Below are 15,374 nucleotides of genomic sequence, written 5' to 3' on the forward strand. Positions count from 1 at the left end.
TGTGTGTGTGTGTGTGTGTGTGTGTGTGTGTGTGTGTGTGTGTGTGTGATAATTCCTCTATAGACCGCTCAACAGTGTCGGCCGATGTTTAGACTCTCCTCCTCTTCCGTACGAAGGAACGGCGGCGTCAGAGAACGAAGAAAAATAAAAACGCCAAATATACAGTACGCACTGATAACGGCTGAGCTAAAGCAGTGGCGATAAGATGCATGAAAAACAATTAAACGACACTAATTTAGAATAGTAAATGCAATAATATATTGGAATAATGAGAGAAAGTAATGGACAACCTTAATTTTCGAAAGCATTACAACCGCTGTAAAGGAAGAGCCAATAATATTTTCGTGTCCTTTTCAATCGATCATGATACGACGATCGTTGTGTTTGAATATTAACATTAAGGAGTGCGTCTTCTCCAAGAAATCGTGCCTGAACGAGTTGTAAACATGAACCGTGCGAATTCATAGTTTAAACCACCGTGGTATTAATCACAAATGATTGGACGGAAAAAAAACCGTTCTACATACATTTACATAACATAACACATATCCAAACGCATTACCTGCGTGTCATTGCATGTGTACGTGCACGTGCCCATAGTCAACTGGAGACGATTTAAGCAGAAAGGGAGAAGGCGGTTTTCCGAAGAAAAAAAACATTTTCTCGCAAGAATATGTCCCTCGTTTGATGAACGAGGGGTAACAAGACACCGAATGAGGATTTGTTCACGAATATAACTCGAGAACGACGATGTAAACAATAATAATAGGTACAACTTTTCACGGAAATTCATTTAACATGATATGTTAAATTGATGAAAATGATCACCACAGCCTTCACCTGCTAAACAGCTGAACCATCCCACACAACATTAAAGACGTTTTTTTTTTTAATTTTATCCTACGATTAAAAACTAGTATTTACGTAATTGTGACGCGACACTGGGTCATTGCTGGCCAGCGGTGTACGCATAATAATACAATCGAGTAAGTCCGTCCAATCTATTACTGTCGCGCAAAACGACATATTCCTACAGTCGTTCGTCAAATAACGCAGCAGATCACATTTTATATTTTAGACTACGAACCCCGCTGACCACAAGCATAAAAAATTAATTAAAACGAAATGATAGTAATAAAAATAAAAACAATAATAATCATAATAGAGTACCACAAAAGAAGAAAGCCATTTCCGTGGGCCGCACTGCGTAAACGCGGGCGCGAAGACGGTTCGTTTGTTTTCGGTTTATTCCCTTTCCAAGCCGACACACGAGACTGACGCGAACTCGGGACGACGACGACAACGAGTTGTTCTAATAACCGTTTTTCCGCTCTACTCGAACCTTACGTTTCTCGGGCGAAGCGCGCATCGTTATTGTTTTGCGGACGGCGTCCGTCGGCAACGGACAACGATGACGGCGACGGCCGCGCTACACACACGACGGACGAAAAGACAAAGAACGCGGGTGACGGGACACGATTGCACACACTAACGGCAACACCCAAGAAGAACGTACGACTGCGGAGTACTGACTGACGAAGCGGCTACTTCGTCGGCGGAGCGGCGGTTGAACGGCGGAGCGACGGTTGAACGGCGGCCGACGCGTGCCGAACCGCGGCGATCACGCACGATCGTTCGCCGCGCGGGCGTGCCCGGCACCGCCCCGCGAAGGCGTGTTCCGGCCGTGTCATTCGTCGGCCGCATCGATCGCGGCGGTCGTTCGACCGCGCCTCGCTTGCTCCTGGGTGCTCCGATCGCTCGGCCGGCGAGCGTCGAGTACTCGAGTTCGGTACGGTGAGAATGTGGAGAGAAAAAAAAAAAACGAAAATACATCAACGGGAGGAAAAAAGAACAAATAAAGAAAAAAATAATAAACGCTCGCCCCGCTCACACACATCGTACGGCATCGGGCGAGCGCCTCGGTTAGTGTTCGGGCGGGTCTAATTAATTTCGCACGCGTTTCTGTGACGTTGCGAACGCGGTTCTGTCCACGACGTACACGAAAGTCGAAACCTCGAAAACCTCTCGGTACCCCCCCCCCCCCCCACAAACGAGTGTAGATGTACGAATGATTTCACAGTCGTGCGACAATATCGCGGCTTATCGCAACAGTACGACTAGATGGCCGATATGATTCGCACTAAAACCCTTCGCTTACAGCAGAAAGGGTTTCAAATATAAGGGGGTTCGAACGGGGACCGCGCTATCAATATGCGAACTAGTAAATAAATAGGTAATAATAAAAATAATTATTACTTTAAATATATCAAACTCCCCCATGGATAATTTCTATAGAGAGACGTATATCTACCGCCCACACTTACGTCTATTCAATGAAAAATATAAGCTCTTCATACTCGTGGATATTCTACGAAAATGTGACTTAAAAAAACACCAATATTTATTCTAAATATATATAAATCAATTAGGTTATAGATATTATGAATTGAAAATATGAAATTAAAAAAAGAATAGTTACTGTAATAAAAAATTATTATAATTATTATTATTTATTATTTGTTATTGGTGTTTATCATTGTATTATTTGTGTTAGTCATATAATAAGTAATTTGATTTTTTTTCTCGTGGTTATATCGAAAATTATTGTATATCCAAAGATTTCCCATATATTGATAGTAAAACATATAATTTTATTCATCCTAGACTTTATCGGGGATAGTCGGTAAAACTTACCGATTTAACCACTATTCGTTCTTCTACCTTAACATAAATATATAAATATTATGTAAGACACGGTTTCTACTCTCATATTTACAATCAATATGGGGGAAAGTTATTCAATATCTATTAAAATTATCCTCTGCTAACCGTTATTGCGTATAGACTAAAGATTTGGTTACTTATAATCAGAGCCCGGATTTATATGCATTTAAAAAGTGTCAAATATGATACAAATATGCAAAGAAAAAATGGCTATTATTATATGCATTATGTTACACTTTATAAAATGGTTTTTTTTTTTCTTAAAACCACACTTTTATACCAAATAAAATTCTAAATATTTTATTAAAAACGAAAAAAATTATAATATCCACTACCTTATATTTCAAATCATTTAAATCAATCTAAAACTTTTAGGAAACTTAAAAACGAGAGTACAAATAAAAAAAATAAATATTTTAAATCGTTTGAAGTTACCTACTCTCAAAAAACTAATAGAAAACTATACAAATCTTTTAAAATACTATTTTTGAAACTAAATATCTATCATGTCTATTTGTGTTCTATTCGAAGCGATTACAAAATTTACTGTAAATTAAAATAGTTAAATTATTAAAAACGCATTAAATATACATGTTATATGCATTTATGATCAAATATGCAATAACCCTCCAAATATGCAAAATATACAATATAAAATTTGATATTTAAATTCGGTGTGATATGAATCGTGAACATTTTAAACCTCCATAGACGTGCATACACTTAGTACAAACATGCAAATGCATATAAATCCGGACTCTACTTATAATATTTCTTTAATTTTCTGTAACCATAAGTAATATTAAATTATAAATATATATATTTTTTTTAGTCTCAGCCTTTAAGACCTTGCCACTAATTACAAATCTTGCCATCTGTCCCTGTCATCTGCAGCTTCTCTTCATATTATTCTTGGTCCTATCGTTTTTATGTCCTTTTTCACACAATCTTCCCACCTCGATCTGGATCTCCCTAATGGTCTTTTTCCTATTGGTTCTTCCTCTATTATTTGCCTTATTAGATATTCTTGCTTACGCCAAGCATACCCCCCAACAAGAATCTTCTTTTTGTGATCTCCTTAACTATATCAGGTCTCTGAAACTGCATTTAGAGTTCGTAATTATGCAATTTTCTTTATACATTTGTTTCACTATCAAAAACTGGTCCATATTTTTTTCTTAAAACTTTCCTCTCAAATACCCCTAGTCATTGTTCTTTGGATTTTCTCAATGCCCACGTCTCAGAACCGCACAGGACTATAGGTCGTAATAATGTCATATACATTCTTATTTTTAAATTTTTAGAGAGGGTCCTAGATTTTAGTACTTTTTCTAATCCGTAGTATCCCTTATTAGCTAATTGTATTCTCGATGAAACCTCTGTCTAAAGTTCATTATCTTGAGTGATAATCGATGCTTGATATTTAAACCTTGACACTCTCCTAAATGTATGTCCTTCTAATTCAATATGTTGTTCTAGTCCATAATTTATTTTATTTCGGCTGACAATTTAGTATTCTGTCTTATCGTCGTTAACGGTTAATCCAACTTTCTCCGCGGTCTTTGCAAGTTTTTTCTCAGACTTTTTATCGTCTTGATATTATCTCCTAAGACAGCGATATCGTCCGCGTATACTATGAGTCCTATTGTTATTTTTCCCAGCTTAATTCTTCCTAAAATATTTATTTCTCATACTATTTTTCCAGTACCAGGTTACACAACATTGGTGATAGTGCATCCCTTTACCGGATATCTGTTGTCACCTTCGAGGGTGATCACAGGCTGTGATGTTGTGTTTGCTATCTTAACCTTTATATCCGTCTAATTGATGTTGGCTCCAATGAGGTTTACAATCTTACTTGGGAATCTAAATTCTTTTAGTATTTATATTAGGCTTTCTCTATGGATAGAATCATAAGCTTTTTTAAAATTCATAAACAATATGTGTACATCCTTATTGTATTCCCAACTTTTTTGGAGGATCTGTCTTATTACGAAAATTTGATCCGTTGCAGATATATTGGACCTAAATCCTTCCTGATAGTGTCCTAGTAAAGTCTTTAGTATCTATTCAGTATACAATATGCTAGGATTTTATACGTGGTGTCGAGTAATACTATACCCCATTAATTATTACATTCCTGTGGATCATTTTTTTTTTGTAAATAGGACAAAGTAGTGCAGTGCTCCAGTCCTTTGGAAGTCTTTCTTCATGATAATTTTTTTTGATTTTTTTAAAAAAACCATAAACTTTTTATATAAAGGATCCAAAGATTACAAAATTATTAAAAAAAAGTTTTGATATTTACGAACAACCGAAATACCGTTAAGATGTTTAAAATTATTTTTCAGTTATTTAAATATTAGTATAAGTGGTGTTGTAAGTATAAAAAGGATTTATTTATATCGTAATACTTGTTATCAAATATATTTATGCAACTAGCATAAATTAAAAATAATGTTAATTATAATTTTTAATTCAATATGATACTAGTTGTGATGAAACCCAGACTTCAAATCAAAATGCAGCCAATAATTACAAAAATGATACAGTTATGAAAAACATAAGAGTTATGCAAGCCTATGTAAAGAAACGAAAACAGACTATAAACATATACCGACTTTAGCAAACAGAACTTGGTATAGTGATGTGCAAAAAAATCGATTTATTTTAAAATCAATTTTTTTAAATCGAAAAATGGATTTTTTGAATCGATATTATCAGTCCAATATTTTGATGAATCGATTTATTTTGGTCAGAATCAAATCGTTGATTTTTTTCTCCGATTTTTTACTTTTTGAAGTTACCTTGGTTAGGTTATAAAACTTATTATGTCATATAATATTTGACAATTATTTTTGTAATTCTTAACTTTGACATACTTAATGTTAAATTAACTTTTTTTATTTATTTAAAGAATAGTTAAATTAATATTTCAGCAACATCTAGCGAAAAAAATGATATTTGAAGTATATTTTGTGAGTCAATCCTGTTTTTTTTTTAGTGAGTAGATCTTTAAAAAAAATCGATTCACTTTAAAGATTTGCCCATCACTAACTTGGTGTGAATAATTAATATTAATACAGTAAAGCCTGTGTAATATGGAACTTGAATAACGTGGAAACATGACTTTTATGGAAAAATGTTACGGTCCCGACAAACCTAATGTATTTTTAAATACTTCGTTCCCTGAATAAGATGGAACCTGTTTAACGTGGAAATGGAAACGTTATTTTGTCATGTACCTGAATATCATGAAAATATGTACATACAGTATAACCCGTTTAAGACGCAATCGCTTAAGACGATTTCCCGACTAATTTGCTCATTTTTACGAGTCCCTTGATTTTGAGAACATCATTTTGCTCCTACGTAATACAATTTCCCGCTTAAGACACTATTTTTAACTGGTCCTTTGGAGAGCGTCTTAAACGGATTCTACTGTATATTTTAAAATTCAATGAAGTCAATTATATAGATTATTTTGTTGCCATAATTTTATTTTATCAATAAGTGTCGTAGTGGTATATTATTAATAATACGAATATAATTTTACAGGAAAGACAAAAAATTAATTTTCTTAATAATGATCGAATTTTTGAGACTCCAAAATTTATTTAAATATTCAAAATGTAGCACCTTATTTACCTGCATGGGAGCCAAAATTTTTTTCAAAATCCATAAAGTGATACAAAAAAAAAAAAAAATTTGACTGTTACCTTTTCCAAATCAATAAATTTATTTTAGAATTTTGTTTGGTATTAAGTTTTTTTTTTGATTTAATATTAAAATAACTCTTGAAAATAAAATATAATCATAACTTATGATATAGTCATAGTTATAATATAGTTATAATCAAGGCTCGGAACTTTAGGCATTTGCATATTTGTTTAGAAAGTGCATATTGAAATTTTGATTCGATACAAATTCTATTCATAGTATGTATATTCCAGATATAAAAATTTTTGTTGCATAATTTTGTGTATTTTGTTACTTTTTGTACCAATTCACATAATTTAGGTTTAAGTACATTTATATGCATGTTTCTTGGATTTAACAAAATTTTTTAAAAAAAAAAATGTATAGTTTAATAATATAATATAAGATATATGACAACCAAAATTCTAAGTTTTATATCGTTTGACAAAATAAATTAATTCATCTACGGCTGTTATTTGTATTGCTCCGGCTCCCAATGCATTTAACAATAATATTATAATCTTTATAGTACTCAGAACTCGTAATAATGACCACCGCCGGCCAGTATTTATTTTTATACAAATTTATCACTGTATTAATATTTTGTAACATGACATAAACAAATTGAATAACCATAGGTAATTCGTAAACAATAATCTAACCTAATGTATCAGCTTATGCATAATAGTATTTCTGTTCGTTATAATTATAGACCGGATTTTTATGTTTTTACATATTTTTACTGAGAGTATGCAGCTCCATTTGGATAAGTTATCTGGACGATTCCTTTACCTATGAACTGATATACAAAAGTTTTTAGAGCATAAAAAAGAATATTTTGAGGTTAAAGAATATTTTGTGTAAAAAACATGTTTTAGGAATATATTGGTATATTGGGGTTTAATTTGAATATTTTATAAAAAATCTAATGGTTTATAAAAAAATCCCAAATTTTTTTTTTATTATAGGTTAATATACAATATATTATTTATCTTGACGAAAGAAATATTGATAAGAACTTAACATTGATAAAAAATTCAATTAAAAATTATTATTCTCTTTATATTATCTTATCTAATTTTTATAGACGAACCATGGTAATAGTTCCCGCGTTCTACTTTGGTAGCACTTATCTTGCTCCACATACTTCATTGTCCTATGCTTCTGCGCATGTGCATAAACTACTCTAACGTCTCTATCTGTGATATACTGATATCACGGGTTACAGAATACAGATATCAAATAATCTTTACAAATTCATTAACCATTTTAATTATTGTTAAGTCTTAAGTGTACTTATAACGTACTAACGAGATGTGAACAGACCACATACTAATTGAATAATGAAATTAAATTGGAAATTATACCACAGTTGTTTTGTGATTAATCCCCCATCGACACTTGCTCTCATGGTATTACGTGCGTGAAGTTAGCCCCCCGACATTGTCTGATCTACTCCGGACCAATGCCAATATATTGTAACTCATTTGTAACTATTTGTAACACAATTTTCTGAATTTGTAACTCCTTACTTTGGGCGCTATAAAAAATATTTGATTGGGGAACTTCATGTAGCCCGCCAGCGCCTAGGAAGTTTCTCCCATTCCATATGGTCCATATAGTAGACTTCAAAAAAAATTGCTATCCCTGACTCCGGGTATTTTTGAAAATTTCATTTTTACTAACTATTTTTTAAATTTTTCATTGGGTATTATTTTTTTTTAATTAATAGACATTTATATTAATTGTATTTAATAATTGTTTTTATTAATATTAATTTAATCTTATCAGTTCTTAGAACTTCTTAATTTCACCGTAATAAGCTTTTTTAATTGAGTGGAGGATAATTCACGTAGCCCCCTACCACTTTGTTCTATTAATTCCAAACCTTCACTTATATTTTACCTTACTATCTCATAGCGTACTTATGTACCTACCTATTTTTGCTGTGTATAGTGTAAAATATACTCAGTGGCGGAACTACGTATGGTTAAGGGCGAGATTTTTCGCGGGCTTCATCGTTAAGGGGGCCTCGGCATTTCGCAGCAAGATTCTGTACTGTTTAAAAAAAAATTGATTCCTTTAAGTGAATAAAATCATTGAATACTGAAATAATACAAAGCATACAGATAAGTGATTACTGAATGTCTATAGTGTATACGGATTATCCGTTATCCACACACGATACTATTTAAACTACTAAGTACTATTAATAATTAATGTGAATAATAATAATAGTATACGAGTATAATATCATATCATATAATATATAATATATATATTATATTATTATATTCAATATATAATAAAATATATAATCATATAATATCAATATCGCGGGCATGCGGCTCGAAGTGGGCCTATAGCTGGTATACTTTTATATTTAGAAATAGATTTTAGAATACTGGTGATTTCCCTATGCTATGTTTATTGTCAAGTAAAAATAAATCATTAATTATTATTTTAATTTCATTCCAACGATTTTATGAGACGGTTGTGTGACTGGATGTTTGTCGGAGTTTGGTGACAAAAACAACGTCTAAGATACTTCGGTAAGCAGTTTTACGAATTCTATAATTTAAATTAAATAACTTTATAATTTAAAATTTGATGAAAATTAGTTAGTAAAATTACGCGAATTGTCATATTACTTTTATTAAATATATCGTGAACGTGAAATCCCAAATTTACAATCTTAGTATTATACCGTGTACGCAAATCGTCACGTTATATTATATTGTCGTGGACGCGATTATAACTTATTATTATATTATACATTTTATTAATATGTGTATATAAATAAAGTTAATTCAATATTGCCCATCAATTTCACTAAGTTAGAGATTAACCTTATGTTAACAATTAATTTTTAACTCAAGTCAGTGGGGTACATTTAATCTTGCTCTGGGGGTGTTTAACAAAAATAATCGTTATAATTTTTTTTTTCGTTGCACAGATAAATAAGATAAATAGCTGCTATAAATAGATATTATGTTATACAACTTTTTTACCAATTTACAGTTTAATTTTACATTACAGTCAGGGCTGGGCAAGATACCTCAAAAAAAAAGTATCTAAATATAGATACAAGATACATTTATAATTAGTATATAAATACAAGATACAAGATACTATTATAATAACCGACAGTCATCAGTCAGCGACCGGTGATCAACGAAGTCTTATCGCTGATATAATATTATCGCCAGATACCAAAGTTACTGTAATCTAATCTTAAAACATATAATTACTTATTGAGCAATTAGGAAAATTGTTATAAAATTGAAATATGAAATATATTTTTTGAATGTATCTAGTATCTTCATTATAAAAAGATACTAGATACAAGTCAATAAAGTATTTAAATACCCAATACATGATACATTCAAATTATGTATCTCGATACAAGATACAAGATACAATTGTATCTAAGATACGTATCTCAAATACTAGTATCTAAGATACTGCCCAGCCCTGATAACAGTAAATTAATAGTTATTGGAATATAAAAACAGCATAGTTAACAAAACTTTTCAAACACCTATCAATTTAATTATTTAATTATCATAATATTTGTATAGTTATATATTTTAAATTTAAAGCGTAATAATGAAACTACGAATATATTACACGTCATCAATAATAAAACATTTATTTTTTTACTTTTTTGGCTCTGGGGGGGGGGGGTTTGAACCCGGAACCCCCTCCCCATGTATGTACGCCACTGACTCAAGTTAAGTTAGTTAGAAAAATAATTAGTTTCTGTTCTCATATAGGTAAAATTAGAATAAAACCTTAAATTGTTTGTATAATTATGGCAAAGAACTATTTGTATTTTATATGTTCTAAAAAGTAACAACGCTTATATTGTTATAATTTTAGTGTACAACTTGAATTTGAAAATAATATTTATAATGAATGATCCGAAAAAAATATTTGAAAGTGGAGCGAATAAACGAAAACGCAGAGCAGAGGAAGAGAGAAAAACTTAATTGTTACCGTCTGTTTCAAAATTCTTTACTAAAAATCTGGAAATTGAAAAACCTAGTCCTTCAAATTCATTTTTAGCCAATGTTGTACAAAATATGCCATCAAGTCCCTTTCCTTCTTCTTCGGTCAACATTATCTCACATGAAATATCATCCAGTCCACTATCTTTTTCACTCACCACTATTGCACATGGAATATCATCTAGTCCCTCACCTTCTTTATCAACCAACGAAATTTTTGAGGAAATACCATCCAGCTCTTCTTTGTTTTCTCCAAATAGCAATATTTCAAATTTAGATTTCTTCGCTAAGCTTCTAGCATTATCAAATCCTACTGATATTGGCCATTTTAACCATTTAACGTTATCTGACGAGTTGAAAAAGTTTATTGTTAAATATGGATCTTGTCAACCATAAGTATATTATATACTAATTTTCTTGTATATATATATTTTATTATGTTTTAAAGTCTCTTGGGGGGGGGGGGATTGTTCCAGTTTTTACCCCTTAAATTACGCTCCTGTAGTATACTGCATGGCGAATTCCAAGATCTTCTCATGTTAAATGCTGATGTAAATTTATTATATACGCACCCGGCAGTAGCCGACGTGATTTGACCTGCGACGACCTTCGCCACTTGTAAAATTTGTAGATATTATGCAATAGTCAATAGGACAATGAATCACCGATAAATATTTTAAATGTGTTCACCTAAAGCCACCAAAAAAGATTCAATACAAAATAGTTTACTTTATGCCAACGATGTGTTGACACCGGCCATGGGAGTCCATTCACTCATGTCAACGACGTATTGACACTGGCGTTCAATGTTCAAGCAAGGATAATGTGTCAATATCCAATTTTAAAAAATATAGACATGTGTCTTTTACAATAAAATGGCAATTAAACAATTACACGTATTTTGTTTTGATAACGGTGTGTGGTGCTGCTGCATTATCGCAACATGTTACGCTGAAACATAAGAAAATATGGAGTTGTGTAGCCTATTCTATTTATAACTTAACGGTCAGTACAAAAACCCAACGCAGGCAATGGCGACACGTACAACTACAAGCGGCAATAATGCATCGTGTGGCCCGATCCTTAAATAAAATTATTTTTATTCTTATTATTAAACCTATTGTGTTTTTTTTTTTTTTTTTTTTGTGGTGTTGACGAGTTTTTACATGCGTGCTGTATTTCGTTGGGTTTTCCTATTTTGTATGTAATGGTATCTTCCATATATGCCGATTTCTGTAGACAATAATATTACGGGCTAGACTTTACGGTTTAATAACAATAATATTATTAAATTAAAATTAAATTGATTCTGTTCTCATTTGCATTCCAGACGTCCAGTCATATGCTAGTGAAATTTCTTCATTTATACTTAATTGCTTATATATTTTATAACAGTTGAGTGTTTTTTTTTTTTAATTTTTTTGAATACATCGTTATTATAATGGTAAGTTTAGAATTATTTTAAATTACAATAGTATGTGATTGCCTATTATTAACGTTCATTATCCTGGCTCCCTCACCTTAAAATGTATGATTTTTTTCATGCATATAATTAGTACATAATTTGTATGAATTTGTACGACAATTTTCAGAATTTCTACGGAACTCGTTCACCGAGAAAAATTTGTTTTTCGCCGGAGGGGCTGGAATAATGTTATTCCAGCCCCTCTCATCAGTAAAAATACACTTTTACAAAAGTTTATTTTGCAAATAATTAGTACGTAATTTGTATGAATTTGTACGTCATAATTCTTGTAATAATTATTGGTGTCATAGGATGGAGTCATGGTCACTATGTGTTTTATGTTAAGCGTAATAATATTTGGGAGATACATAATGATTTACAACGTAAAATTCAAAAATCTTCTTCAAAAACTAAAATTAGCCCTCCCTTAATTAAAGGTATAAACTTCAATATTATATTTAAGGTTTTTTTAATTATTTAATTTTTTTTTAAATTTTAAAACGATTAGAATCATTAAAAATAATTTTATTAAAGATGTTCATCATTCAATTCAATAAATATATGTTCATAAGAAATATAACATACAGTTTTTTTAAATTTAAGTGAACTGTTAAAAATTTATATACCATATTCGCATTCAAGGTAAGTAAAATTTAAGTTAATTTTACCAAGTTGTACTATGACCAGTAAACCGTGATTTCCGGGAAAAAAATTAAATATTATGATTACCTGAATCTAGAGGGTTAGTAAGTGATATGCCATATACAGAAATGTTATAATTATATATTTCATATAGGTAATAAAAAATTTAATCCAATCCTACTAATGGTATATCTAAATATTTTATACCAATTACCACTAACCATTTAATAATATTAAAACGAGAACATAAACTACTTCATCACATAACTGAGTCGGTCAAAAAAGAGTAAGGTATATGTTAAAAAATTCTGAATCAATATTTTTCAATACTTTAACTAGGATTAAAAAAAAAATTTGGTGACGGTCGCCGCAGGTCAAATCACGTCGGCTACTGCCGGGTGCGTATATAATAAATTTACATCAGCATTTAACATGATATTGGAATTATCCATGCAGTATACAGGGGCGTAATTTAAGGGGTAAAAAATGGAACAATCCCCCTCCCAAGAGACTTTAAAACATAATAAAATATATATATACAAGAAAATTAGTATATTTTACACTATATACAACAAAAATAGGTAGGTACATAAGTACGCTATGAGATAGTAAGGTAAAATATAAGTAAAAGTTTGGAATTAATAGAACAAAGTGGGAGGGGACTGCGTGAATTATCCTCCACTCAATTAAAAAAGCTTATTACGGTGAAATTAAGAAGTTCTAAAAACTGGTAAGATTAAATTAATATTAATAAAAAATAAAATAAAATAAAAAAAATAATACCCAATGAAAAATTTAAAAAATAGTAAAAATGAAATTTTCAAAAACACCCGGAGTCAGGGATAGCAATTTTTTTTGAAGTCTACTATATGGACCATATGGAATGGGAGAAACTTCCTAGGCGCTGGCGGGCTACATGAAGTTCCCCAATCAAATATTTTTTATAGCGCCCAAAGTAAGGAGTTACAAATTCAGAAAATTGTGTTACAAATAGTTACAAATGAGTTACAAAATATTGGCATTGGTCCGGAGTAGATCAGACAATGTCGGGGGGCCAACTTCACGCACGTCATGGTATTTACTATTTTCACAGAATATTCTTAAGATTTTCATGGGTTTATAGTGTTTATACAATAACAATGTTATAAAAATATAATAGTAAAATATAGCCCATTTAATGACTATTAGGTAAAGTTATTTTTCATATTATTTTCATTTACAGGAAATTCATATTAAAATAGTAAATTATAAATATACTAAAAACCTCATTTAATAATTTACATTATTCTTTGCACTAAAATTAACTTAAAGTTAACACGTTAATATTAAAAAAAACTAACTTATTACGTTAAAGTTAATTTGTAAAATAGTAACAAGTTAATTAACTCAATTAAAATTAACTTAACGTTTTAACTTAATTTTAATTTTTAACTCGTTCAGCCTTGATTAGATGTACTTGGACAAGAGACATTTTTTACAATCTGGAAATCGCCAAGATACTATTTGCAGAAAATATTGCTTCTATTCAAGGGCGTATTTGAGTTGAGGCAATGGGGGGGGGGGGCGAAACTAATTTTTCTTCAATACAAACTTTAAACTAATTTACAGTTCATAAAAGTGGCGTAACCAAAGGGGGAGGGAGTTTTGGGTTCGGAGCTCTCCCTATTGAAATTTCTACATACTCAATGGCTTAATAAATAATTAATAAATTTCCCTTTATCTTCAATATACAAAGTTTATAGATTATAATATATCTATAATGTATAAAACATGTTTAATTTATACTGCTTTTTTAATATTATTTATTATTGTTAATTAAACAATGTATTTTTTTAGTACATTTTACTACCAAATAAAAATTGATTTCAAATTATAGTATCTACCTTTTATGAAACCTTTGTGAAAAATATGTATGATATATGTATAACTATTGTGACTATTACTATAATTATTAACAATAATTTGTTGGTATTGAATTAAACTATAATTATAATTAGAGAACAGATAAAATAAAAAATTTGAACCCTCCCTCCTATTAAATTCTTGGTTCATTACCTAAAGCTCATGTTCCTGTTGTTAATTCGAGTGAATAAATAAAAATACAAGTACCAACCAAATTAAATTAAATATTTATTTAATAAATATATTTAAAACCTACTGCATATAAAATAAGTATTAATAATAACAACACAAATAGTTCTTATATTAAAATTGTACCTTCAGCCTGAATCCTGTATAAAAAACAACAAATACCAATCATAGTAGTAATAGTACCTATTAATTATTTTTTAAAAGCTTTAAAAACAATTAAGATAGGTAACTTTATTCAACAAATATCTAAGTATAAAACATAAGGTTGGTAAAAAGTCAAATAACAAATCCGAAATTTCTTTTTTTAATTTTGAAAAATTTGTTGATTGTTTCATCAATGGATACAATAATATTTTTATGCGCATGCAGCAAAACCAAACCTGTTGATCTATGCTGGCCTATTCTTGATCTTAAGCATGTTTTCAGTCTACAAAAATATATTTTTGGCTAATATTTGCAAGTAAAAGAATATGGAAACAAATATTGTCAGTTATTATGATTATTATTCGGGTTAGAGACTTCTAACTCTATAAAATACACAAATATGCATACATTTGTACACATGGGCACCCGTGGGGGGGCAAGAGGGGGCATTTGCCCCCTCCATGCAATTCAATAGAATGTTGAATATTTTAACTTTTATTTTGATTTATCAACATTTTATCGATATTTTTACTTTAGTGTGTGCTGTGTGGTGTTGTTGATCGTAATAACAATATATTATAAGGCGTACCGACAAAATA

The 15,374-nt window shown here is 30.6% G+C and overlaps 1 protein-coding gene across 1 annotated transcript in view; it reads right to left on the reverse strand.

Moving 5' to 3' along the window:
* The window catches only part of LOC112685181, a 53,100-nt gene extending 51,555 nt beyond the window's left edge, over nt 1-1,545 (reverse strand). Inside the window, exon 1 of the mRNA XM_025556982.1 lies at nt 1,171-1,545. Within this exon, the coding sequence (XP_025412767.1) occupies nt 1,171-1,189 (19 nt within the window). The 5' untranslated portion in view covers nt 1,190-1,545. The remainder of the gene's footprint in view (nt 1-1,170) is intronic.
* Between the last annotated feature and the right edge of the window lie 13,829 nt (nt 1,546-15,374).

Source organism: Sipha flava, unplaced genomic scaffold (assembly GCF_003268045.1).
Source record: "Sipha flava isolate LNK unplaced genomic scaffold, YSA_version1 268_pilon_pilon, whole genome shotgun sequence".
Lineage (NCBI taxonomy): Eukaryota > Metazoa > Arthropoda > Insecta > Hemiptera > Aphididae > Sipha > Sipha flava.